The 24,536-nt window shown below is 34.9% G+C and overlaps 2 protein-coding genes across 2 annotated transcripts; both read right to left on the bottom strand.

Moving 5' to 3' along the window:
- Positions 1-2,354: 2,354 nt before the first annotated feature.
- Positions 2,355-13,202, bottom strand: LOC136814124 (proline-serine-threonine phosphatase-interacting protein 2-like). Its single transcript, XM_067070634.1, has 14 exons — positions 13,119-13,202; positions 12,296-12,396; positions 11,709-11,783; positions 11,111-11,145; positions 9,930-10,036; positions 9,247-9,309; positions 8,778-8,873; positions 8,036-8,081; positions 6,819-6,898; positions 6,463-6,561; positions 6,037-6,133; positions 4,485-4,592; positions 4,017-4,210; positions 2,355-3,656 (listed from the first exon to the last, which is right to left on the bottom strand). The coding sequence occupies exons 1-14, from the start codon at positions 13,149-13,151 to the stop codon at positions 3,564-3,566; spliced, it is 1,227 nt and encodes a 408-aa protein (XP_066926735.1). The 5' UTR covers positions 13,152-13,202; the 3' UTR covers positions 2,355-3,563.
- Positions 13,203-13,683: 481 nt separating this feature from the next.
- On the bottom strand, positions 13,684-19,465 carry LOC136814125 (osteoclast-stimulating factor 1-like). Its single transcript, XM_067070635.1, has 7 exons — positions 19,361-19,465; positions 18,693-18,739; positions 18,533-18,583; positions 16,932-16,998; positions 16,451-16,741; positions 14,848-14,943; positions 13,684-14,237 (listed from the first exon to the last, which is right to left on the bottom strand). The coding sequence occupies exons 1-7, from the start codon at positions 19,404-19,406 to the stop codon at positions 14,182-14,184; spliced, it is 654 nt and encodes a 217-aa protein (XP_066926736.1). The 5' UTR covers positions 19,407-19,465; the 3' UTR covers positions 13,684-14,181.
- Between the last annotated feature and the right edge of the window lie 5,071 nt (positions 19,466-24,536).

The raw sequence follows: 24,536 nt of genomic DNA, 5'->3' as shown, positions 1-24,536 counted from the left end.
CCTGATTATATTTTATGCTTTAATTTTTAAAGTGTATGAGATGACCTTTTTGTGGGGGCATTTAGTGAAAGCTATGACTAGTCTAAAAAGTTAAAACGTGAAAAAATCTTGGTTGCATTCTACCTACATTATCCCCATTATACACGCTTACCAATCCTACATGGTGCAAAATTTCTTTTCGAGCTTCCTCGAAAATAATGGCCGCTTTTTTTGAAAGCTCATGCTGGCTACCATTTTGATTCCGTGTAACAGAGCCAAACGGAGCCCAAAAACACGAATAAGAACTTCACCGTTTAAATGCTAGTTCTTCACGGTTCTTCACCCTCGAGCTCGAGGTTTCTTCTTCAGGGTACTTAGGCAAATGGAGGGTACGGTATTCTTGATATGCGTAAGTCATTCTTTCTAGCGGAAACAGTACACCCTAAAAAATCCAGGATTTGACCCCGGGGGGGGGGGGGGTACTTAGGCAAAAATAGATGTGCGGACGGTAAGGATCGGGTTTTTCACCTTTCAAAGTCTCTCTAAGGCAGGGTTACAAAAATCAGGAAATTTCAAAGTAGTCTCTCTAAGGATGGGAAAAATCACGATTTTAAAATTTGGTCTCTCTAAGGGTCGGTTTCCGCACATACCTCTCATTCACACAACCCAACGAAATTGGGCCTGCAACCCCCCCCCGTCAGCTCGCAATCCTAGTACCCCCCCCCCCCGGGCATAGATTTATAAAGCCCGAAGGTTGGGGGGCACTCATATGGTCCAACCCATGGCATGTTTTTTAATTAAAGACCCTGTCTAGAATTGTGTACTTTTGACGTTTTGATAAGTGCATTACAACTTGACTGCAAGCTGGATGCACTGTAAGTTGTGTTGTCTGCTGACAGTAAAATCTGACGCACTCATTTTGATTTGTTTCGCACATTGTATCGACATCTCAGGCTCCTTATCAGGTGGCTTCAGCAAAATAAGATATGAAATCTAACTACACTACTGTAGCCACTGTAACCCACTGTAAGAAGGATCGTTCGGCGGTTAAATGCAATGTAACGTAAAGGTCATTTTCAACGCTCAAGGGCTACACTGTAAAGGCCCGATTTCAATAGCCATTTAACTTAAGGAGAGATTCGAGACCTAAAGGTTCGAGTTACCAAAAGTAATAATACTTAAACCCGCACTATCCTTTCATTACTTCTAGTTCTTCTCTTGAAAAAGTTGACAAATAAATTGACCCAGAATGATGGGGGGAGGGTCCTTCTTTTTCACCCTCGAAATTAAGTCCCTCAAAATGGAACAAAAACGATTGAAAAGCAATTGAATCTCTGTAAGGGCTTCAAATTTACGAATCAAGTCAAAACTTGATGATTTCCTCAAAGGGTCATAAATTCTTGCTAATTTTGAGAAGATAGACTCACTAGGGGTGGCAAAAACGTCAAAAAATGGACAACATTTTCATTCCAGTCATCTCGGAAACCTAGTACCCTCTCCCCCGGAAATTGACATGTTGAACTGGATGTCTAGCTATTAAATTGTATTCTTAATTTGAACTAAAAGTGAAAAAAAAATGCTAAAATACAAAGTCAATTTTATTATTTTCTATAAAATGTATACATTATAATTCTTCCTTCAAAAAAAAAAAAAAAAAAAACTAAAACTTTTTGCTGCTGATAAATGATGAATGGTGCGTGATCAAAAAAATAATATAATAATAGAAGTGCATAGACATTTGTTCACAAGAAAACATATTGCTTTAATACACCTATTTCCTATTAGCAGATTCATGTACAAAGATAAGTCTGCTAATAGGACCTCTAAAATCCCAAAATTAAAACATTTTTGTAAACTGACTTTAACAGTTATTTCTTCTGGAAATAATAATAAAGTACTCAAGAGCCACGTGACTAATTATGCAACTTCAAGGAAAGATCATTCAGAATTGCAAAGATCCACCACCCCTGTATAAAATTGGTAAAAATATAACTATTTGTCAGTTACCTTATTTATAAAGAGCAAAAACATTTTAAAATATTAAAACTGAAAAGATGGGAGGCCAGAGGTAAGAACAAGATTGATACAGGGGTGTATTAGTATTTTGATCAAGCCTCGACCCAATAAGAAAAAAGCTCTACTCAAGTTCCTTGCTCTATTGAAAACAAATCAAATGTTGATTCCCGTTGATGATAAAATGTTCTGAAAAAATCGAGTACAGTAATTAAATTTAGCCAAAAAAACAAAATAATAATTACAAATCCCACTATACTGCATTCGGTACAAACAACAACAAAACGAAATGGGCTCTTCAAGAAAAAAATTGAATATTTTTGGAAATTTACCCCCGAACATTGAGACTTTCGACTCCCGAACAAGCATTAGTTGATCCCCTGGACATTCAAACTTACCATCAAACAGAGCAAGTTTACCCCCGGACAAGGCAAATTTTGTAAATTTTTCGCTCTCCCTCGGACAATATATCCACCCACCCATGTATGAAAATTTTCTGGAAGAGCCCGATAGAAGAAAAAACTACTGTCAAGTATACAAAATCAATATAAAAACATATAAAACCATTAAAATTACACTTTACAGCCATTACTATTATCAATATATAAAATTTTTTTCTTAACTTAAGAAGATATTCCGTCATTTTATTCTCAGAGTCCCCTAATCTCATCTAAAATTGGAGTATTCGTATAAAAAAACCTATGTATATGTTCAACAAATCGCGAACCGCGCGGTCAAAATCATTTAAAGGCGTTTTTTGCTGTAATTAACCGTGATTTTCTTGATTTAAGACCATTTAAAAAGTTAGTATAGCTAGGTATAACACCAATTTTAAAATTAATATCCAAGACCGTGTGTATAGTTCGACCACTTCCATCTGAATAAATGTTAACGTTTTTTAAGTGAACATCTTTTCTTTCCACGATTAAAAACAATGAAAATAGCGTTTGTAAAACTATTATTCAGATGGTAGTAGACGTACTTTAATTTATTGTAAAGAAATCTAGCAAAACCTTGATTTTGAGTAAGCGTCATCACACACAATAAACGGTTGCAAAATTATATATCAATACAGTCAAATCATGTGATTACTTGCTTCACAACTTACAGCTGATAACCTTTCGAACAAATACATGTCATGCAACAAGCACATAAAAATTTCGAGTAAAAGCGTGATTTGTCTTCAAACTTTAATTTTGCAACCTGTGTATTCCCGAGAACGGGAATAATTAACGGCGATAATTGGGTGTTCAAAATCATGTAATGGGGTTGAAAGATCATTCTTTTAAGGGAACGAAGCATGTAATAATAATTCCCATAAGAATTAAACACAAAAATGGGGTAATATTTTTGCACATTCCACATGTGTCAGCTGAAACAGCGACCTAAATATACCTACCAAATCTTGATTTCGAATCATCGCACAACTTTAAAGGACGGGATTTAAGAATCATATTTCTAGATGAACAATATAAAATTTTCCATCGACGAGAAGAGAACAAATCTATGTCAACTCTCAAACAAATTCCACAGCTTTCCGATGACACAGTGACACAAGCAAATCTTCTACATTATTTCTGTGGCTCGGTGAATGAAAGCGGAAAAGCACCAGTGTTACCTCGTAATTTTCCAATTCCCCAATCAGTATCTTCTACTCGTAAAACCTGAAACATAAAATACCACATTATTTGAAAGAGATTAGATGGTATTGGCCTGGTCAATGTCAATTGAGATATAACAACAAACATGGTTGGCAAATTTTGCCACAGTTTTTTGGCAGTAATCTCCTTGTGATATAGCAGATCTTTTAGGTGAACCCTTAAAATATTTTCGACAATTTTTAAATTTATTCTTGCTTTGTTAAGTTATTCATCATGGACCATTGCATACATCACGGACCCAATAGCTGATTGGTTGTAAGTGATGTAAAATCAGTCAATGCGTCACTTTCAACCAATCAACTATTGGGTCCGTGGAAGACATTGCAATGGTGCATATCATGAATATGAAAAAGAAATCCATACTTCTATTTTATCTCCGGTTTTAAGCTCCAATTCTTGCGGACCTTGAGGAACGTAATCGAATGACGCCACGACGTACCGCCCTCCGACATTGGCGTAGCTGCTACTGTTACTGTTTTTCTTCATCAAAGGGTTTTTACTAGTGGGAGCTTTGACTTTGCTGAAATCGAAATCTTCTATTGACGAATAAGCTCCTTCTACGAGGAAAACGAATAAAAATATCGTGTTAAAAATACCATAATCTTGAGATGAATCAACAACATTGTGGGCCTCGTTTTCAAATGAAACAATCACTTCAAACGACATTTACACATGTAATAATGTTTTCCCAAAGACCGTTTTCAATTCTGATAACATTAATTATGTCTGGCGACGTTGAAGTATATAATAATTTTATACATTTCGAGAAGAGTGTATTAAGAATTTCACAAAAGCAAATAGAGCTGCTTAAAAATAATTTATCTGGGCTACCTTGCATAGGGCGTGGCTGAGCAGGGCGTGGCTGAGCAGGGTGTGATTGATGTCGCATATTGTTCGTCGGTTGGTTGGAATGATAATAATTCTCGTATCTTATTTGAGCTGTAAATAAAGAAAATACCGGGTGACCCACGAAAAAGTTCGGACCTTTCTCGGCGTCTTGAGGCCGAGCAAATGTCCCAAAGTGCTCGGAATTTTGGTATTTAAAAAGTAGATATCCTAACTTAAAATTTGAGCTATCACTTTTTAAATTTGACCAACTAGTTCTCTACTTATGACCTTTTAAACTCAAAATTCACTTTTCGGAAAGTGTAAAAAACACGTAAAAAAGAGGTATTAAATTAATGCAATCAATTAGAAAATCTCTTATAAATTGACTTATTTAACGAGTTTTATGACATTAATAATTATTAAAAACACCTTTGAAAGTAGTTTTTGTTTAAAACAAGACTAGTTTTTATCAAAATTGGCACTTTCAAGGAATTTTCTCAAAAACTGTATATCAAAAACGTCTAAAAATACCTAATTTGATACCCCTTTTTTACCTGTTTTTTACACTTTCCGAAAAGTGAATTTTGAGTTTAAAAGCTCATAACTAGGGAACTTGTGCGTCAAATTTAAAAAGTAATGGCTCGGATTTTAAGTTAGGATATCTACTTTCTAAATAATAAAACTCCAAGCACTTTGGGACATTTGTTCGGCCTCAAGACGCCGAGAAACGTCCGAACTTTTTCGTGGGTCACCCGGTAGGTTGAGTAAATTAACGCTGCCGTCAGTAGAGGTTCCAACTTAGCAATGTAATACAAATGTCAATATCTTTTGATGCAAAATTTTAGTTAGTCTGGAAATCTGGCGACAAAAACCAATCCACGGAATCCAATCTCTCCGATTTTATTCAGCGACGGCAACCAAACTGCCAGGGTAGTATTTTAAAAGAATTATTTTACGCATAATGTAATGGCATTTGAGAATTCCCTACACTCGATTTTACTTCGAAAGACAATGAATGTTCAGACATAAAATCATGGATGGATTTGGCCGTCCACAACGCCAACCGAAAAAGTGCGTCCACCCGTCCCCCGGATTATTTGACTTGGTTCTAGCCGTTAAATATCCACTACCGGTTGAAAATTGCGCATGCGCAGTATTATGAAGTATGTGGGCTCTAATTGGCATATACACTGTATGACGTTGTATGAACGTTAGGGACGTCAGATGGACGTTATATTAACGTTAGGGACGCCAGGTGGACGTTATTTGAACGTTAGGGAGGTAAGATGGACGTTATATGAACGTTAGGGACATCATATAGACGTTATGTGAACGTTAGGGACGTCATATAGACGTTATATTAACGTTAGAGACGTCAGATGGACGTTAGGGACGTTATATGAACGTTAGGGTCGTCAGGTGGACGCTATTTGAACGTTAGGTACGTCGTATGGACGTTATATGAACGTTAGGGACGTCGTAACATATGGATGTTATCATGACGTTCTGTTCCAGCTCCGGGGAAGAACAAGAGTAAAAATTTTGACATGGGTACCTGGTTTGTTTGTTCCTGTACATTTAGTTTGAATGAAAAGTTGAACATCTTTAACCTCGTCACAGTTCTCCAACACCTTTCGATTACTCTCGTATTTCTAAAAGAATGAACACAAAAGATGGAGAGTTTAAGGATGACTAAAGATAAAGGAAGAGAAATGCTGGTTATGAGGAACGGAAATAAAATCCTCTATTACAATGTGTCCAGAAAAAAGTGGAACTAGCCTAGCTAGCCGCACTGTATAAGAGTTGCGAAGCGATCCAGGTTCCATCTCGATTCACATAATCGCAAGCAAAATACAGAACACTTACAAACCCCTTAAAAGGGACAGGGTCGCAAATCGTATCATCTGAATATATATTTTAGACATGAACAAGTTCAAAGACCAATTTTCTTATACACATAATTTAGTACAAAGAGACACACCTCGTCTATCTCGACGGCTAAACTGGAGCCATGATTCGTGTAAAGCCAAATTTGATTTCGTAAAAACTTGATCCTGTCCAGCTCCATTTGTTCAAATATCTGGCGAGAAAACATAAAAAAATATTGAAACGACGATATTTGAATTTAGACTGAGACCAGATTCAGTACAACTACTAGAAAGCCCAGCTTTGCATTTAGTGTGCAACTAAGTTTTACCATTCTGGATAGAAAGCATTATAAAACTTTGGTTTCATGAGCAATTTGACCAGAATTTGAAGACGAAAATTGTGTTCATGTCTCAGCTGAACGATTTTATGGAGGGGGCCATTACTAAAGTTTCAGTCATCATTACATACATTACAAGAGTCTTCCATTTCTAGCAACCAGCGAAGTCGTGAATCTTCTAAGTTTTTGACATGACTTTGATACGATGAATCTGGAAGTAAGATATTCAGTTAAACTTCAAATAATGTACGGAGAAAAGGAACAAAAGCCGTGCCATTTTTGTATTTTAGTGTATATTCTCCAGTCAATAACTTATTACAGTTGGTAGAGGTAGCTAATTATGGACGTGGTAAGCGCAAACATCGAACTTATACAACGAACAACCAGATTTTTAAGAAATATGCAATAACACAATAAACATAGACGGCCTAAGATCCTTTTCATCGTCAAATATATAGTTTAATTTCATACATAGCCAATGATCTTATTTAATACTAAAAATGGTATCATATTTTTCGTATTAATTGGCTTAGTACACTAGGCTGCATTCATCCCCAAATTAGTTTTGATATATCAAAACTTATCAGAGGGGATGTGTGCAGCCTATTAGTACACTGGACCATTGCACGTTTATAATCTCTGACGTTTTGAACATAAGAATATTTTGAGCTTTAGGATATTCTTAACTTTTTTAATTTTCAACCTGAAAATATTCTTAAAATATTCTTATATTTTAGTGTTTTTTAGAGTAATTTGATTTTTTTGATGTAATTTGTACTAGTAATAACATGGTATAGAGGGTGATTTGGGATTAATAACCCCGAGGTTCATTGAAAACATTTCAAAATAGCCCGAACGTAGTGAGGGCTATTTTGAAGTGTTTTCAATGAAACGAGGGGTTATTAATCCAAAATCATCCGAGAATACCATGTTATTCCACGTTAATTATATGGTCAAAAAAAGAATTGAAGAACACTCAATCGCTATTCTTTTCGAAACATATAAAAAGATTCGACTGACACTCTTATTTTGATTGGCTTAAAAATTTCGTAGGATATTTTGTTAACCAATCAAAATATCGTACGATACTTTTCTTTCAACCAATAGAAATTTTTGTTTACATCAGGGCGATTACAAAAAAGCGGGGCTATTACGGATTTATCGCCCCGCTCGTCCTTTACAAATCTAAACTAAATGTAATCAACCATATAATTACCTAAGTAATTGTATCTTTGTTAATATCCTTAACATGCCCTTAACATTTTCTTAAATTTTTTTGGCCCTCGATGACTTTATTAAAAGAACTTGAATCCGTGAAAGATTAGTAGTAAAAAAGCACATAAAATACCAGTATTTTCGACGTTTGTTTTTGCTTTTCCGATGTTCTTTTTTAACTGAAAGAAGATTGAAAAAATGATTAGAAACTCTATTTGGGGACAGAAATATGGTTCACCAGTGGGAAGATCTTCCTTATCAGATTTTCAAAACCTTATTTTTCCGCTTTTTGATGTGCGATTTGATATTCTGGCCATCTTCAAACTTCCCGTTCCGGCATTTTCAAATGAGATTTTGGTAATTATGCAAGATTTTCTAGGTTGAATTTATTTTTCTCCGGTAAAAAGCCCTTGAAATTCAATGCTTTATCGCGCAAATAATTGTTTGAGTTTTCGCTCGCCATTGTAAAATTCCGCGTAAGACTAAGTCATTTTTGAACAGGTGAGGAAGAATCTTCCGCCAAAGAAGGGGCGGAAAAAATTCCAATAAATTTTTCCCGTTCGGAAAATCATTCCCTTCTGGAAGAATCTTCCCGATCGAGCTAGTGGCGGAAATTGGCTAAGATGCGGACAAATCAGTTTAATTCGAATCTTCCTGTAATATTTCGAATCTTTCTTTAATTCGAAAATATTTTTGGTCCCTTGAAGTCTTGAATATAGAATCAATGAGAAAGTCAACTCTGTCAATTCTTGCATGGAACGAAAAACAAGGCTAATATTCATTACACTACTGATCAAATAAAATATTTTGATTGCATGATAAAAACGTAAGTGGCCCCTTAAGAAATTACCTATCGCGAGCACAAAATGACGTACCCTGTCTTCTTCTTTAGGTGTGTACGAAGCCTTATTTTCATATTCTCGTTTGCAGCTATCACTCTCTTTACACCTTTGCTCGTAAAGCTTTTTGGACTGAAAAATAAATATTAAACAAAACATACAGTTATAGCCCTGTAGAATTATCAAAAAAGTGGGAAAAAGACGTATTATATACCGTTGGTAAGGTAATTATGTAGATTAGGATATTCTATAGTGTCAAAATTGAAGACTCTATCATTTATTATATATCATTTTTTTCATCTTCATTGTCAAATATAATTCAAATTGTAGTGCTCTGAATCATATTTTCAACGGTAAATAAATAATTTGTAAGAGTTGAAGTATTAGTTGAAAAAAAGGCAAAAAAAGAAATCAATGTACACTTTTCCAAAGCGTACTTTATGTAACTTTTCAGAATTTTTATTGCATCAAATAACTCCACTCATCAAAGGTAACAGTTCTGTACCTTTAGAACGATATCGTATGCATTTCTCTTCTCTTTTTGCAGCCTTTTCATTTTATCGTCGATCTAGTGAAGTAAACAGAAACGACATGTTTAAAAATTCACTGATAATTCAAATCAGAGATATCTTATATAAAACACTAGATAGAGCTACGCCGTCCCTAGCTGAAGCAAAATAGTCCGCCATCTTTGATAAATAGACAATAGCTCGGTGCCGGCAATTTGATCGATCAAACCTATCTTTCGTCTCGTCGCTTCGCACCATTCAAACTGTGACCTACTTTCAGTAAAGATGGCGTATTTCGTTATTTTACTTCACCTGCTGTTGCTTGGGAAATACAGAGTAGCTCTATCTAGTGTTTTAAATAAGATACTGTGATTAAATGCAGTGACATAACCATACTAGCCCTTGGAGGGAAATGTTTAAGAAACCTATCACCCCTAAAGACAAGAACTACTAAACATGAACAGTGTAACATCAGCAGTTCTCAGTGATTTAGACAGTATCCTAATAGTAGATGGACTATATACGTATACAGTGGAGTCTCTTTAGCTCGAACAACTTTAATTGCCATTTCCTTAACTCAAACAAATTTATGTTCCCCGTGCCTGTTCCAGTTATGGAGACTCCACTGTATTTCAATTTGCCTTCGAGTCCCACAATATTGTTTAATCAAAGGACAAACCTTATTTCGTTCATTCTTCTGTTTCTCACGAAACGCTTGGACCGTTTGCACCAGTTCGTTTAATCGTTTGCCAAGCTCCATGTGACAAAAACCAATGTTCTCGCTCTCTAACACGAGGAGAATATTATTCTATTAGATATTTGCGAGTTTATGTATTCGAGATAAATCGAATTTTGGTGTTTTACCGTACACCAGAATACGTACATCGAGTATCAACTTTGTTTTGCATCGACTTAACTTACCGTCGCCCTCGATATCATCCGATATATATATAGATAGATAGATATGCCCTCCGATGCATCGGAATGGGTCCTACCCACGATGGAGTAGGAATCACAGCGTAAGCAGACATTGCAACCCTGCAGATGCGAGCTGCCGAGCCATAGTGTCTACCATGACACTCGAACTACACGGGAGAACGGATGTCCTCGCACTTTTAGAACCTCTTAAGTGTCTCAGCACACCACAATGTCTGGAACATCTACCCATACTCTTTTATCAGAATTATGGAACCCAATTCCCCTCACATGGCATGGGTTGACCCAGGCGAAGGAGCATTCACTTGCCAAGTGAATCGTAGTGCCACGGTGGGTATCGAACTCGGGCCTCCTGCTGGACAGAATTCAAGCACGATAACCACTATACCACTATCACGGATTTTTTCCTGTGATACCACTACGCCTCGATATATAAACTCGGTATTATTCTTGAATGGATTCAGCTCATCCTAGAGTCCACAAATTTGTTGCATTACATTATCCATCATACTCATTGTTGCAAGTCGCAAAGTTGAATAAAGTTGCAGTGTCGCATAAAATTCCAATCTTTTTCGAGCTAGACTAAGAAACATTTTTCGCCCTGCCTATTTTCAATTGTGCCCAACTTTGTGCCCACTTTGAGAATAGACACAGGCCTTACATCAAACGGAGGTAAATTTAAATTTGGCAGAGTAAGCTAGCTTATTTTTATTGAGACCATGTTCGCACGTGACGGTTTCGTTTCGCTCCGAAACGAAATGAAGCCGTTCTATTGGTTACATTTAAGTTTTACGTCACTTCCAACCAATAGAATGGCTTCATTTCGTTTCGGTGCGAAACGGAACCGTCACGTGCGAACATGGTCTGAGTAAATGAAAACAAGAAAAATGGCCAGACCAGAATCGTAAATTACAGGATACATACCTCGCTTCAATGATTCCCAAGAGGTTTTCATTGTCCTAAATATAACAACAAAAAAGAAGAAGAAAATAATAAGAAGAAATTTTGATCCCTCAGTTATTTCAATTTACTAACACAGTGGAGTCTCCCTAATTCGAACCTCAATAACTCGAATGTCTCTTTAACTCGAACAAATTTGCTTTCTCCGTGCGTGTTCGAGTTATAGAAACTCCACTGTTACTCCACTCTACGTGCTAGACACTTGATTTAAAGCAACTCAACTATCGGTTAGGGTAGAGGTAACCAATACTGTGTTGTATTGCTAGTACACGTTTTTTTTTATAAGAACGTCAAAAATTTTCGAAGCCTTGGGATGTTCTTAGTTTTTTGGATTTGATGCCTAAAAATGTTCTTATTTTCAGCATTTTTTGAGCATTGTGATGTAATTTCTTAAGAAAATGCATGTTTTTAAGTCTCCAAAGCCTTAGAATGTTTTTAGAATGTTCTTAAATTTTTGGGCCTCGAAGCCTTATGTTCTTATATAGTTTGTTCTTATAAAAAAAAACGTGTAATATTAAAAACATTAATAAAGAAATAAAGTGAAATGCGTTTGCATGTATACCCTGAAATGTTAGGTGCGTCGGCTTGACTTCCCAGCTTAATTAAGTTTCTTCCGTAATCTTCTTCAAGTTTTGCCCTGAAATGAAGTGATTTTTATTTTCATTCTTCAATTTTAGATAATGTTAAAAAGTAGGTAGTTCTAAAAAGAAAACTCAATTAAGCATGATAATCACGCCATATTTTTATTACGTGAGCACCTAGCTTTACACTATGGTTGTATTCACACTGCAAATTTAACGTGTTTAAATCATAAAAATGTTTTGTTAATAGAATAAATAAAGTCTAGAAAAAAAACAAAAAAACTTTGCACTACTTATTGCTGATGTAGGTGAAACGTTTAAGCAAAAGTAATCATTGCCTTTGGTTTGCTGGGTAGGGTTTGAAGCCACTTAAAATGTTGAAACAATGAACTTATATTACCAAACGGTTTAATATTCACGTTGATAAACACACTTCACGGGTTGCCTTCTCACTGATAAAAATTTTGTATCACCATTAAAAAAAGATCATTAATGGGTTTAGTTTGAAGTTTGCTTGAGATACGATCACGCGATCGTGCAAACTTTTAATAAGGCCACGAAACAATACCTTTTAATAAGGAAATCAGTGTAAGCGTCACAAAATTTCTTTCCATCTTTCATGTGATTGATGATAGTGTCATAACCTATCGTACCATTGAAGTCATCATCCTGAAACGAAAGCAAAGAGGTTGAAAATAAACCTTTTTATGTTCATCATAAGAATAATTTTATCAAAAAAAGGAAGCACCCTTTTGGCTAGAAAACTATGATTAGCCTTAAGTATGTTAGACGCATTTAACATCTAAAAGACTTTTTTCTATGCAGTAACATCTATTTATTCCCTTATGGGACTTTTTGAATGTTTCGAGCCCAGGTATCCGGTTTTTTGGCGTCAATTTAAACTTTTGAAGCAAAAAAATTTCAAATTAGCATTTTTTGACGAAAATAAACTCTCTAAACCATGACCAAAAATTAATAAGAATCATCATAACCTTATATAGGCATCAGAATTTCGTAACAATCTTTATTTTTAGGGGGGGGGTTCATGGTTGATGGAGGAGCGGAATCGGTCCTTTTTTCGGACAGAGTGGTGGAATTTGGCAAAAATTTCGACGGAATTACAGAAATTGGGTTCTCTAACGGAGACGGGAAATTAGACAATTTTAGTGCAGAAAAACAGAATTTAGCAAAAAAATTTGCGGAATTTCGGAATTGGCAAAAAAAATTCAAAATTTGCGGTAGTTTAGACAAAAATCTTGAATTTCAAAGGAATTTTGGTTCATTTTTAGATGGTTTGACCAAAATTGGAGAAAAATTTGGCGGAATTGCGGAATCAGGTACCCCTTGAACCCCCCTTTTTAGCAAACTTGTTGAATCAATCACTTCCTTACCCAAAAATGGTCAGCAAATTTAAGTTTTCCCATCTTCAATCTTTTTTTTTTGTTATTTTTTTGTTATTTTTTCTTATTTATGCTGGAATAAAATAAAAATGATAAGATTGATGATGAAAATTGTCAATTCTAGAGGGAAGAATACTTGATACCGTAAGTTGGTCTAATATCGACAAACCTCTTCTAATTCCGACACCCTTCTTTAGAGAAAGGAATAATAATGAATGCTTGAATCACTATCACTGATTGAAAAACGATTATTCCTCTCTGACCACTAAGCAAAGAAAAACAGTTTCAACCTTTCTATAAATTTCAGCTGATAAAAAGGGTGTCAGAATTAGAGGAGGGGTGTCGACATTAGACCAAGTTACGGTATGTATTAAAAGAGGCAAAAAACAAATGAATCAATACAGATTCTACAATCACCAAAGAAACCAATATGCAAAATTTCATTCAAATCGAATTGTCAAGTCTGTAGGCTGCAAATTACAAATCTATCAATCAGACTCAAAGTAGAGCCTACCCTCCAGCTACCTTGAGGAGCAAGTGGTCTTCAAAAAACCACTGTAAAATCTAAATTGTTCTTTTCTTTAAAGTTCTATAAAATTACATATTGGATATACTAATCCTAATTGTTGTACAAAATTAATGTTTGAAAATACAAAAAAAAAATTACATTATAAATAATCTACCTTGTGCTTTATTAAAGAGAAAATGGAGGAAAATCAAGTCAAACTGATGGTGAAAATTCAAGAAAGAAAAGTTCAATACGAGCAAAAAAAAACAAAGTAATTGCATTGTGAATCCAATAATCATACAAAAAACCATTAAAAACTACCCCACATAACTTTCTCAAGAGCAAAATATACAATTCTTTTAATTTCAAATGACAGATCATCCATTTAGCCACAAAACCAGGGTGAAGAGCCAAATCTCAAAGTTACGATTCTACAAGAATTAACACGTTACAGCAAAATGCAGTTCAAACTGTACAGAGCAAAATCTTGAAGATGGGAATGAGTGTGGAAGAATATGCGTAAAAAAATTGAGCCACACTGTTTATCTACTCGTCATCTTCCTCATCGTCTGCCCCATAATCCCCTGCTGTACTTGTGCTCACTGAAAAAAAAACGAGCAAAAAAGAGGTAATTCATTGTTACTTGGTATGAAAATAGAACTTGAGCTCAAAAACATTGAATGACAAAACTTTGAGACTAGTCAGTTAAATTGCTATTTTAACCAATTGGCTTTTTTCGCAAAATTAAATCTTGTGAAATTGCAGGAGATTGATGTCTTGTAAAACTAAAAAATATGCAAAGTTCTAAACCATACTTTCAAGCTACAAAAATCAAAGGATTTCAAATTTTGATGAGAATTGACATTTCAGGATCATTCTTAGCCAATTTTTTGCTCATTTTAAAAATAGAAAATTAGATTGATATGAATTGACTGAGAAAAATAATTTCAAAAGAATTCAGTATTTATCTCAAAAAAATTGATCCGAATTTAAAATTAAAACTTCAAACTGGGGTGGAAAATCTGTGCTTCCATTCTATTTAGTAGAAAATTTCAAAATACTATGTAGAATTACATTGGACCAAAAGTCTCACTTTTTACTCAAAAGCAATAGAAATTCACGTTGAAAAGGAAAAGTTGCTTGCAATTATCCTTCAAATCCTAGGCCAACTTATATATCATGATTCACAATAAAGAAAAGAGATTTACTTACGCCTAGATTTATCTTTCAATTGACTTGCAACATCAGCCTTCCTTGCCAAGTCATATGGTAACTTCTTCTCGTTGTTCTTTATATTTTTATTAGCTCCTAAACGTGCAAAATGAGAAATGCTAATGCCAATATATGTGAGCATTGACCTGAGTTTGATAGTGAACTACTAAACTGAGGACTGAAGTGACTTCACTTTAGTAGTTCACTATCAACGTAGTGGTCTAAAGAAACGATTATTCTTTTTTAGAATCAACCTTACAATCTAGTTTTTATATTTATAAAAACTAGATTGCTGACGTGTGGAAAGGAATGTCGGCGTGACTGATCCTTTTGTTTCAATAATAACATCAAAGCGGGAACTAATTTTCTTCTCGTTTCTTTCTTTCCTTTTTCTTTCTCATAACTTCAAGCTTTCCCTCAGACTCTCCCAAGCGTGGTTAGCTCAAATGGTTAGAGCGTTTGTCTCATATGCATGGGTTTCCGAGTTCGATCCCTCTGGGTGTCAAATTTTCCAATTCTTGATTTTGTTTTCGTGCTCATCACTTTAATTTTGAATCACATTTCATGGGAGTGAAGAGATATCGACGCGTTATGTAATGTTATTTGCTATTAGTAATCACGCGTTCAATTCGAATCTATGATCTGTTCCCTCTGATGCCCTTATAACAACCGTATTTTATAAGCACTGAATACTGAAATTCAAATGACAACCACGCAAGAAAGATAAGCAAACGATGGCTGAAAGTGAAAGTGAAAGTGAAAGTGAAAGTAGTGAAACTGAAACTGAAACTATCAGTCACCGAACGCAGGCGCAAACGCCTATACCCGTTCTTCTATATCTCAGCCTTGAATAATCACTTGTGGTAAAAAAAAAGATTGAAGAAAAAAAAAACTTAAAAAAGTTCTTATTAAGTGATGCTATCATAGCTTATCTAAACCTTACACAGAGAGCGGAGGTAATATATGCTAGTTACTTGTTTGATTGATCTTCATTTTAATAGAAAGAGAATTAAAATAAGAAATTTGAAGAATTGAAAAAATTGACACCCGGAGGGATCGAACTCGGAAACCCAAGCTTATGAGACAGATGCTCTAACCAGTTGAGCTAACCACGCTTGGGAAAGTCTGAGGGAAAGCTTGAAGTTATGAGAAAGACAAAGGAAAGAAAGAAACGAGAAGAAAATTAGTTCCCGCTTTGATGTTATTATCGAAACAAAAGGATCATTCACGCCGACATTCCTTTTCACACGTCAGCAATCTAGTTTTTATAAATATAAAAACTAGATTGTAAGGTTGATTCTAAAAAAGAATAGTCGTTTCTTTAGACCACTACGTTTATCGAACTTTTAAGTTAATGTGCAGATATGTTTTGGCATTAGCATGGTAAGTAATTGATGATGATGATATCATTGAATATCAAAACAGGGTTATTGGCTAGTAAAGTTCAGTGACATTGACTTTCTTATATTTCTTGAATCATTGATGGTAACTTTGTTCATCTCACACTACACGGGTGGTTACTGGATTAATATGACAGAATTATAAACAGCAACCAACAAGAATGACTTAAAAAACAACAATAAGCATTTTAATGTTATCAAACCTTTTTCAAGGAGGGCTTGAACTACATCAGCATGGCCTTTCCAAGCTGCATTATGTAATGGTGTATCACCAAGTTTATTTTGAACGTTGAGATTAAGATTGGGTATATTTAAGAGTGCCACTGCGCATTCCATGTGGCCTCCACCAGATGCCCAATGCAGAGCTGTAGAACCTGATTTATCTAGACCATTGACAGATACTTTATTTGCAAGGCATTCGTTTAAAAATGTGATGTTCCCTCTTTTTGCAGCTTCATGCAATGCATTTTCCACTGATTCTGTATTCTCTTGAACTAAATAGAAAGAAAAAATATCAGAACATTATATAAGGTGTTGATATGAAATTGCAAAAAAATACCATTTCTTAAACAAAAGTATTTCAATAGCATTAACAAATATTACGAGGCTTTGTTAGAACCCTGTCATTGTTATTGGTAAAAACAATATAATGCTTGGTCCAACATTTTATTTCATATTTCTCACCATAATTTGAAGGAATTATTCCAGTTTTATTTCCTACTCTAGCCTTCCACCATCCATTAGGGTCACTCTGAAAAAAAAGTTGGAGGAAAGCTCTTCTTTAAATTTAACCCTATTCATACTAGGCTTTTAGGGACAGTTCAAAACTAGGTGGCTGTTCCTGTACCATCCCTTAACTTTTGATCTATTAGGTCTTTATGGATGAAATTTGGCACACCAGATCCTAGTCACATAAGGTAACTTTAAACAAAAAAAAAATTTTGATGAGGTTTCTCATCATGCCCAAAGTAAGCAAAAACTGAAAATTTCTTTTGTTCTTATAAATACCTATTGTATTCTAACAAAGGCTTTAGAAAAAAGATCCTTGAGTCTAAAATGCTTATTTAATCCTAAATATTCAATAAATTATACAATATATTTGACATAGAAAATAAATTTGTATTTAGGAATGTAAGTTTTTGTGACACCTTACTGTCAGAGATGTTATCATGCTCACGGTGTGAAAATTTTAATTAGTCAATTCTTTTTTTATTTGAAGCTAAATAAAAGTTAGGAATTTACAATAGGGTTAAAGTAAATTTAGGACTACCTGTACTTTGAAAAACCATTAATATAGCAGTAACACTGCATCTATCATTTCAAATAATATCTTAAAACACATATTGTTTGTTTTTCATTTCCATCTATACAAATTCTATACAGCAAATTGATTTATTGTAGATCAAGAGAGCATGCATCTTTGGCTATTATACTGGGTGTCCCAATAAAAAAGTCCCTCTCTTTGAAGTGAATTTCTTTGCGTTCTATGAACTGTTATAAAGAATCAATCCTTTTGCATTAGAAAGAGGAAAGATGAACTTAAATTTTGAAGGGTCATTTGTTAAATTTGGTCAACTAAGAAAAAGGTCATGGCCTAAATGCTAAAACATTATTTTTCAAAAAAGTTAAAAAAGGCGAAAAACGAGGGTATTAAATCATCATAGGGAAAGCATTTTCCTTTTTTTATCAATATACTAATGATTGAAGTCTGTTTGTTCTCTTCGTGGCCAGTTTCCAAGAAAGGAGTTCAACAATGAAGGAGATGTTGAGTGACCCCTAAAGATCGCCTGATCTCACTGTAAGTGATTTCGATTGTGGCCAACAACACGCCAACAACAAATCTGGGAGCAACTCACAAATTTGCAGTCCCGGACCCTTGATCAATTGAAAGCTTCAATCAGAAATGTTACAGCTTATCTCGACCCTCAAATGATTTGAAACGCCTTTGGAGTGGTTAATCGAGTAAATAAGTAAAAATGGAAATGCATTTCCAGATGAATAAAAAACATTTATCTCTTCTCATGTAATAAATTTAATACCCTCATTTTTCACCTTTTTCAACTTTTTTGAAAAGAAATGTTTTAGCATTTAGATGATAACTTTTGATCTAGTTAACTAAATTTAACAAATTAAAAGAATTAATTCTTAAACAGTCCATAGAACTCGAGAAAATTCACTTCAAAGAGGGGAACTTTTTTCTAGGACACCCAGTATTTATTTAAAAAATGCAATGAGAAACACCATTTTGGAACCAATAAACCAATTTATAAAAATAAACGTCAAACCTTATCTACAATATATAACATGTCACCCTCTGCAAATGAAAGCTCATCAGCCTAAAAGAAAGAAAAGAAAGAAACATTACATTACAAAATTTTACATGCACTCAAAATAACAGAAGTAAACAAGAGATTGAGATAGAAATGAATTAAAATTGATGGATACCCTTGTAGCAGTGTATGGGTAAATGGCTTTCACAACCTGGACATGACCTAGAAAAAAAAACACAAAAATGGAATAATGGAATAAGAATTTTGATCTAAAAAAGTGTTCCTCCTGTGCTCCTGTGCTCCTGGGCGGACTTCTCTAATCAAGAAATATTGCTGTAAAATGATGTATGATAAAGGCTTGGGACACAAGAAGTTTTTTTCGCGTTGGTGCAATGCAAAATGCTCCATTCCACCAAACTGAAACGCTTTCTTTTGTCTCCACTCCATTTTTCTTTTTACCAATAAAAGTAAAATTGACAACACTTTTAATAACATTTGTGTGGTTCTCACTTTTGTCGGCTGGGACAATGGAGCAAAATTGATTTAAATCAATTTTGCTCCATTGTTTCTTGTGCTGGTGGGAGAGAGCATGTTGCATTGCATCAACACGAAAAATACTTCTCGTGTCCCCAAGCCTTAAGTTTAAGGTAAAGATTGGGGACAAGAAATCCTTCAGATAGACTAACTCTAGTATCAAGCTGCATTGTATTGCCTGCATTGACTTTTTTGTAGACCTTCTTTACCAAAGAAAACTTAAATTTTGATACAGTTACATTCAGCTTCCAATGCTATAAAAATACTTAACAATCATCAACCATTCTATATTAATAGTTATAGTTATACCTGGTCTTGATGGAGGTGGTGGAGCTGGTCTATTTGGTGCTGCCATCTTGAATATTTTATTCCTACTTACTCTACATTCAATTCTTTTTATCTAGACAAATGTGATCTAAGTAAGACATGAAATTAAACTTTTCATACATAACATCAGTAAAAATATCAAGCCATAGGATCCACCCCCCCCCCCCCCAGTTAGGGGGTACCTAAAAAAAAAATGTTAAAAAAGCCAGGTACCTGGAAGTAATCTTAACTTTAGGGGGTACCTGATATGTTTGGGGGTACCTGCATTTTCATTAGTGGGGGTGGGGGCTGTTGTTTTTGCATGAAGCCATGGTGGCCAGCGACCCTTGTATTCCTTGAAACCTTTGAAATGCCAAATTTTGTGGCCATTTTCAGCCATTTTAACTTTCAGAAATACAAAATTTTTCCCACTGCGTGGGATACAAACATCAGTGAATTAAATGAGAAAACATACATTTGGAACCCCTGAGAGTCAAGGGGATATTCCACACTCATTCTTAAGGGGTTTACCCTTTAACTCGTTAAGTGCCACTGGAATTACATGAGATCGGCAGGTCTGGGTGATAGAATGGGTGGTTGTAAAATTATCAATTATCAGCAAATCTAAAGCACTAAAAATAAAAAATTTTCTCCGTTGGGCCCAACTATAGTTGGGCCCTCCTTTACCACAACTATAAAGAAAGTATCTGTTGAAGAATGTTATTGAGGTTCTGTTCCAAATCAAGGGGATTGAAAAGACTGATTTGTTTGAAAGACTTCATTATAGGTCTTTATGATTTTGTTAAAGAAAACGTCTTAGGGGTATTTTATGCATTTTAAGGGAGTTGACGATTCAACCTTGAGAGTTGAAAATTCAACCTTTCTCCTATTGTCGACAGATTTCCTTGAAATCCTTGAAAACTAAAGATCAACTAAAAACCCTTGAAACCCTGGAAAATTAGTCAAAAATGACCCTTGAAACCCTTGAATTTTTTTGAAAAAGAAGTGCTGGCCACCATGGAAGTGTTTTCCCAGGAATGACAAAAGAGCAGAAAATCTTTAACAATAAAAAAGGGGGTAACTCAAAGTTAGGGGGCTACTTTAGAATTCTAAAAATTTTGGGGGTACCAAAATGATTGGTGGTACCTAAATATTTTGGGGGTACCTGAACCCTGGAGGACCCTATGCAAGCATATTGTCAGGTACTGTAGTCCCCTTTATGCTTGGGGATTTTTTTTCAAAAAGTGAAAGGAACGCCACCTTAATTAAAATTTGTTATTATGTTAGCACGTAAAAAAGTAAGAATATAGCTTCAGATGCTGATAAAAGCATGAAATTTGGCACATATACGATTTTTAGCACATACAATCTTTAGAGGGTCTAAAACTTTTTAACAGTGACACCAAATTTTCAGCCAATTCGATTGACTTCAAAATATGCCAATTTTGCCCTGTTTGCCAATTATTTTGCATTCGATTGACAAAAATTTGGCAAAAGTGGCAAAATTTGAGTGCCATAAATGCCAAATAAAAAAGATGTGGTGAATCTGGCATTCTTGGCATTTTTGGAACTTACCTCCATACGTCTCCATACAAAACACTGTTCCCACGAGACCTGTGTTCTTTTCGCTCCCAATTTTGCCACTTTTGCCAAAAATTTTGAAAAACAGAAGACCTTCCAATGCTAAAGCAAAACAATGCCGATCGGCAATTTGATTGGTTAAAAAATCGTTCGCTTTACAAACGCCGACAGAAAACTGCTGACTAAGCATCACAAAACGGAAATCATAATGGCAGAGTAGCGATGTACAAATTTGCCATGAAGCTGTGATCTTTTGACATTGAAATTGTGGATTTGGCAAAGTTGGTGAGTATGGCAAATTTGGAAGTCAATCGAAAGGGCTGTTTGTCACCTAGCCACCTGCCAGATGGCGCCATCAGGTGACTTGGATTGACATCTCTAGAGTGCTTCTAAATCTTTTAATTATTGAGTGTAATTACTTTATATGCAGTGGTCAAAGCAAAGTTTTCATCACAGACGGAAATGGACTTTAAACAACAAATCAGGCCAGATTCTTCATGTTTCGTAGAATTTTGTTGTATTTGGAGACGAAAAAGCCTCTTTTTGTACCTGGCTGAGACGAAAATCCTTCTGAGATAGAAAAACTAGAACAACTTTTTGCAAGGACAACAAATTGGACATAACAGGGCCATTTTACTGATTCAGAGTTATTTTTTGAACATTACGTTATTTCTCATAATATTTCCCATGCTAGGGTAGATCGTCAACTACCATTTTTAGCATGATGTCAAAAAATTCAAAGTGTAATATTTTTTTGTGAAAATTTAATCTATTGTAAGACATTTTGCGCAATTTTTAACCTCCTAGGTCAAAAATCCAGCATTCCCCAGGGGGGTCTTTGATTCGCACTAAAGCGAAAAATGAGTAAAATGGCATTTTTTGCCCATTTTAAGACTATGAAAGCCCAGTAAAGGGTCAAAATGGTTTCTAAATGGTGTCTTGTACTAATATTCAACATAAAAAGACAAAATAACCCCAGCGAGATCGCTCAATGTTTCAATTTCAAGCTAAAAAGTCTGATTTTCTCTGATTCTGGGTAGCAAAATACATAAAAGCAGCATTTTTGAGGACCCACAGCTTTTAAACTTTTTAAGGTACACACTTGAAATTTTCAGTAATTAAACACTTCAGAAAAAGCTTCAGGAAAAATCAAACTTGAGTTTTCAAAAATTTCCTATAAATCCATAATGGCGCCCTACAAATTGAGTTTTCATGCTAAATGCCAATATTTCAAGCTAAAACTTGGTTTTCTCAGGCTAAAATCTCAAAAATGGTTTCAAATAGTGTCCTGAAACTTTGGGTGTTGAAAGTATTCTGGAAAAACTCTGGGAGAATCAAAATGGTTTGGGTTAGAAATTTACCAAAGTCCGCCATTATGGAATTGCGTTTCCACTTAAAACGCGATATTTAGAGTTAAAGTCTAATTTTCTCAGGCTAAAATCTCAAAAATGGTTTCAAATGGTGTCCTGAAATCTTTTGGTGTTGAAAGTATTCTGAAAATACTCTGGGAGAAACAAAATGGTTTGGGTCAAAAATTTGCCCAAGTCTGCCATTATGGTATTGCATTTCCCTCTAAAACGCGATATTTAGAGTTAAAGTCTGATTTTCTCAGGCTAAAATCTCAAAAATGGTTTCAAATAGGATCCTGATATTTTTTGTTGTTGAAAGTATTCTGGATATACTCTGGGAGAACCAAAATGGTTTGGGTTTGAAATTTGCCAAAGTCCGCCATTATGGAATTGCATTTCCCACTAAAACGCAATATTTTTAGCTAAACTCTAATTTTCTCAGGCTTAAATCTCAAAAATGGTTTCAAATGGTGTCCTGAAATCTTTTGGTGTTGAAAGTATTCTGGGAACAATCAAGGAAAATCACAGTGGTTCACAATGGAAATATATATGCCAAAGTCTGCCATTATGAATTTTATTTCTTTAGGAAGAACACTCAAGCTTACTCAAAACATTGTGTTTTAGAATGAAATACAATTCCATAATGGCAGACTTTGGCAAATTTCTGACCCAAACCATTTTGGTTTTCCTAGAGTATTTCCAGAATACTTTCAACACCAAAAGATTTCAGGACCCTATTTGAAACCACTTTTGAGATTTTAGCCTGAGAAAATTAGAGTTTAGCTCTAAATATTGCGTTTTAGTGGGAAATGCAATTCCATAATGACGGACTTGGGCAAATTTCTAACCCAAACAATTTTGGTTCTGCCAGAGTATATCCAGAATACTTTCAACACCAAAAGATTTCAGGACACCATTTGAAACCATTTTTGAGATTTTAGCCTGAGAAAATTAGACTTTAACTCTAAATATCGCGTTTTAGTTGGAAATGCAATGCCATAATGGCAGACTTGGGCAAATTTCTGACCCAAACCATTTAGATTCTCCCAGAGTATTTTCAGAATACTTTCAACACCAAAAGATTTCAGGACACTATTTGAAACCATTTTTGAGATTTTAGCCTGAGAAAATTAGACTTTAACTCTAAATATCGCGTTTTAAGTGGAAATGCAATACTATAATGGCAGACTTGGGCAAATTTCTGACCCAAACCATTTTGATTCTCCCAGAGTATTTTCAGAATACTTCCAAGATCCAAAGATTTCAGGACATCATTTGAAATCATTTTAGAGATTTTAGCCCAAGAAAACCAAGTTTTAGCTTGAAATATTGGCATTTAGCATGAAAACTCAATTTCTAGGGCGCCATTATGGATTTATAGGAAATTTTTGAAAACTCAAGTTTGATTTTTCCTGGAGCTTTCTCTGAAGTGTTTCATTGCTGAAAATTTCAAGTGTGTACCTTAAAAAGTTTAAAAGTTGTGGGTCCTCAAAAATGCTGCTTTCATGTATTTTGTTACCCAGAATCGGAGAAAATCAGCCTTTTAAGCCTGAAATTGAAACATTGAGCGATCTCGCTGGGGTTATTTTGTCTTTTTGTGTTGAATATTAGTACAAGACACCATTTAGAAACAATTTTGACCCTTTCCTGGCCTTTTATAGTCTTAAAATGGGCAAAAAATGCCATTATTACTCATTTTTCGCTTTAGTGCGAATCAAAGACCCCCCTGGGGAATGCTGGATTTTTTACCTAGGAGGTTAAAAATTGCGCAAAATGTCTTACAATAGATTAAATTTTCACAAAAAAATATTACACTTTGAATTTTTTGACTTTGCCATTTGACGATCTACCCTACCCATGCAGTTTTTAATTTTTAGCTTGCCCCGATACTCAGAAAAGAAAGTTGTACTCAAAAAAACATTTTTGGCCCATTTTCGGGGTGTTGCACTTTTTTTACACTTGATTTGACAGTGTTGTGAAGAAAGGCACAAAACGCAGGAGAGCTCCAATAAGAGCTCTGATAATCCAATTTTTCAAAAAAATTTCGTGAAAGTCGATTTTATTGGAAATTCTTTATGGGATTTTGCGAAGTTAAGAAATTTTTTGTCCAAATTTTCTAGAACCAGGAAATTTGCCAATGCAATTAGTAGAAGAGACCACTTTCAATTTGGTTGCACATTTCAAATTAAACTTTTCACAGGGATTATTTATCAATGTGTTGTGTCAACTTGTCAGCATTGTATTGCTGC

Source organism: Clytia hemisphaerica, unplaced genomic scaffold, assembly GCF_902728285.1.
Source record: "Clytia hemisphaerica strain Z4C2 unplaced genomic scaffold, Clytia hemisphaerica genome assembly, whole genome shotgun sequence".
Taxonomy (NCBI): domain Eukaryota; kingdom Metazoa; phylum Cnidaria; class Hydrozoa; order Leptothecata; family Clytiidae; genus Clytia; species Clytia hemisphaerica.
Note: the sequence above shows the minus strand (reverse complement) of the source record. Positions and strands in the feature narration are given on the sequence as shown.

Bases quoted from the DNA above. Each gene is read 5' to 3' on its own strand.
- LOC136814124 (XM_067070634.1), bottom strand. From the start codon at position 13,151: ATGGGAAAACTTAAATTTGCTGACCATTTTTGG. The intron at 10,037-11,110 runs GTATGTATCCTG...TCCTCGTGTTAG, and splicing joins TTGGGAATCATTGAAGCGAG to AGAGCGAGAACATTGGTTTT. The intron at 3,657-4,016 runs GTATGGATTTCT...TTTATGTTTCAG, and splicing joins AAACCGGAGATAAAATAGAA to GTTTTACGAGTAGAAGATAC.
- LOC136814125 (XM_067070635.1), bottom strand. From the start codon at position 19,406: ATGGCAGCACCAAATAGACCAGCTCCACCACCTCCATCAAGACCAG. The intron at 18,740-19,360 runs GTATAACTATAA...TTTTTTTTCTAG, and splicing joins ACCACCTCCATCAAGACCAG to GTCATGTCCAGGTTGTGAAA. The intron at 16,999-18,532 runs GTTTGACGTTTA...CTTTTTTTTCAG, and splicing joins TGTTATATATTGTAGATAAG to AGTGACCCTAATGGATGGTG.